Source organism: Opisthorchis viverrini (assembly GCF_000715545.1).
Source record: "Opisthorchis viverrini unplaced genomic scaffold opera_v5_283, whole genome shotgun sequence".
Taxonomy (NCBI): Eukaryota; Metazoa; Platyhelminthes; class Trematoda; order Opisthorchiida; family Opisthorchiidae; genus Opisthorchis; species Opisthorchis viverrini.
This window is the reverse complement of record NW_008751942.1, coordinates 549,152-549,971: the sequence shown is the minus strand read 5'-3', so window position 1 is coordinate 549,971 and position 820 is coordinate 549,152. Positions and strand designations below refer to the sequence as shown.

Below are 820 nucleotides of genomic sequence, written 5' to 3'. Positions count from 1 at the left end.
TTCTGACTTTAATATCACCATGACGCCTCACGGCATGCTCACGCCATTTAAAAATTATTATTATTAATCCGGAACCCCAAATATGAATTCGACAGTTCTGTTACACAGAGTAATAGAGAGTACGCATCTTCCATGACTTGATTAAAACGATACCAGATTCAGTGGAGCAGATATACAGAACAGTTGTCATGACGTGGTCTGTTCCCCAAGAAAAGCGGCGCAAAACTGGACGAATAAAACAGATTCCGCGTAACCTGCAAATGAAGACCAGAACGTTACTTGGAACGATAGAAAGAATATATTCGAAGGACCAAATGATAACTTATAAATGCAGAAATCTACTGGATCCGAAATCAGTCAAGGGTGTAAAAGTTAATAAGCGACGAAAAAACAACACAATTAGCCTAGACGAGAAAAAACGATTTTCCATCTAGTATGAATATAGTTGACAACTCTTGCACAAGACAAACCCCTTCAGCGCGTTTGGAGCAGACGAGGTCCACCCAAAGGTCCTGAAGGAAACGTCGCCCACACTGGAAAGGCATTTCCTCTAAACACTTCGTCAGTCGATTGACGAAGGCAGGCTTCCCTCTTGTTGGAATGAAGCGACTGTCACGCCAATCTGCGAAATTGGCGACCGGTCATCGCCTGGCATCTACAAGCCGGAGGCCATAAAGTTCGACTCCTAAAATGTTAGGCAGGAATCCACGCGGATTCCACTATACCGCACGCCTTTAGGCGCTGCTACGGCCGAGAAGCCTGGCCCGCTCGAGGTTGGCCCAAAATTCGGGACGCTTGCCGGTCCGGCATCAAGACGAGA

At 46.1% G+C, this 820-nt stretch overlaps 1 protein-coding gene across 1 annotated transcript in view; it reads right to left on the bottom strand.

Moving 5' to 3' along the window:
- Positions 1-404: 404 nt before the first annotated feature.
- T265_09544 (hypothetical protein) overlaps positions 405-820 on the bottom strand; it is a gene marked incomplete at both ends in the record, with an annotated part of 5,471 nt that continues 5,055 nt past the window's right edge. Inside the window, one exon of the mRNA XM_009175648.1 lies at positions 405-622. Coding sequence (XP_009173912.1) covers positions 405-622 — 218 coding nt within the window. The remainder of the gene's footprint in view (positions 623-820) is intronic.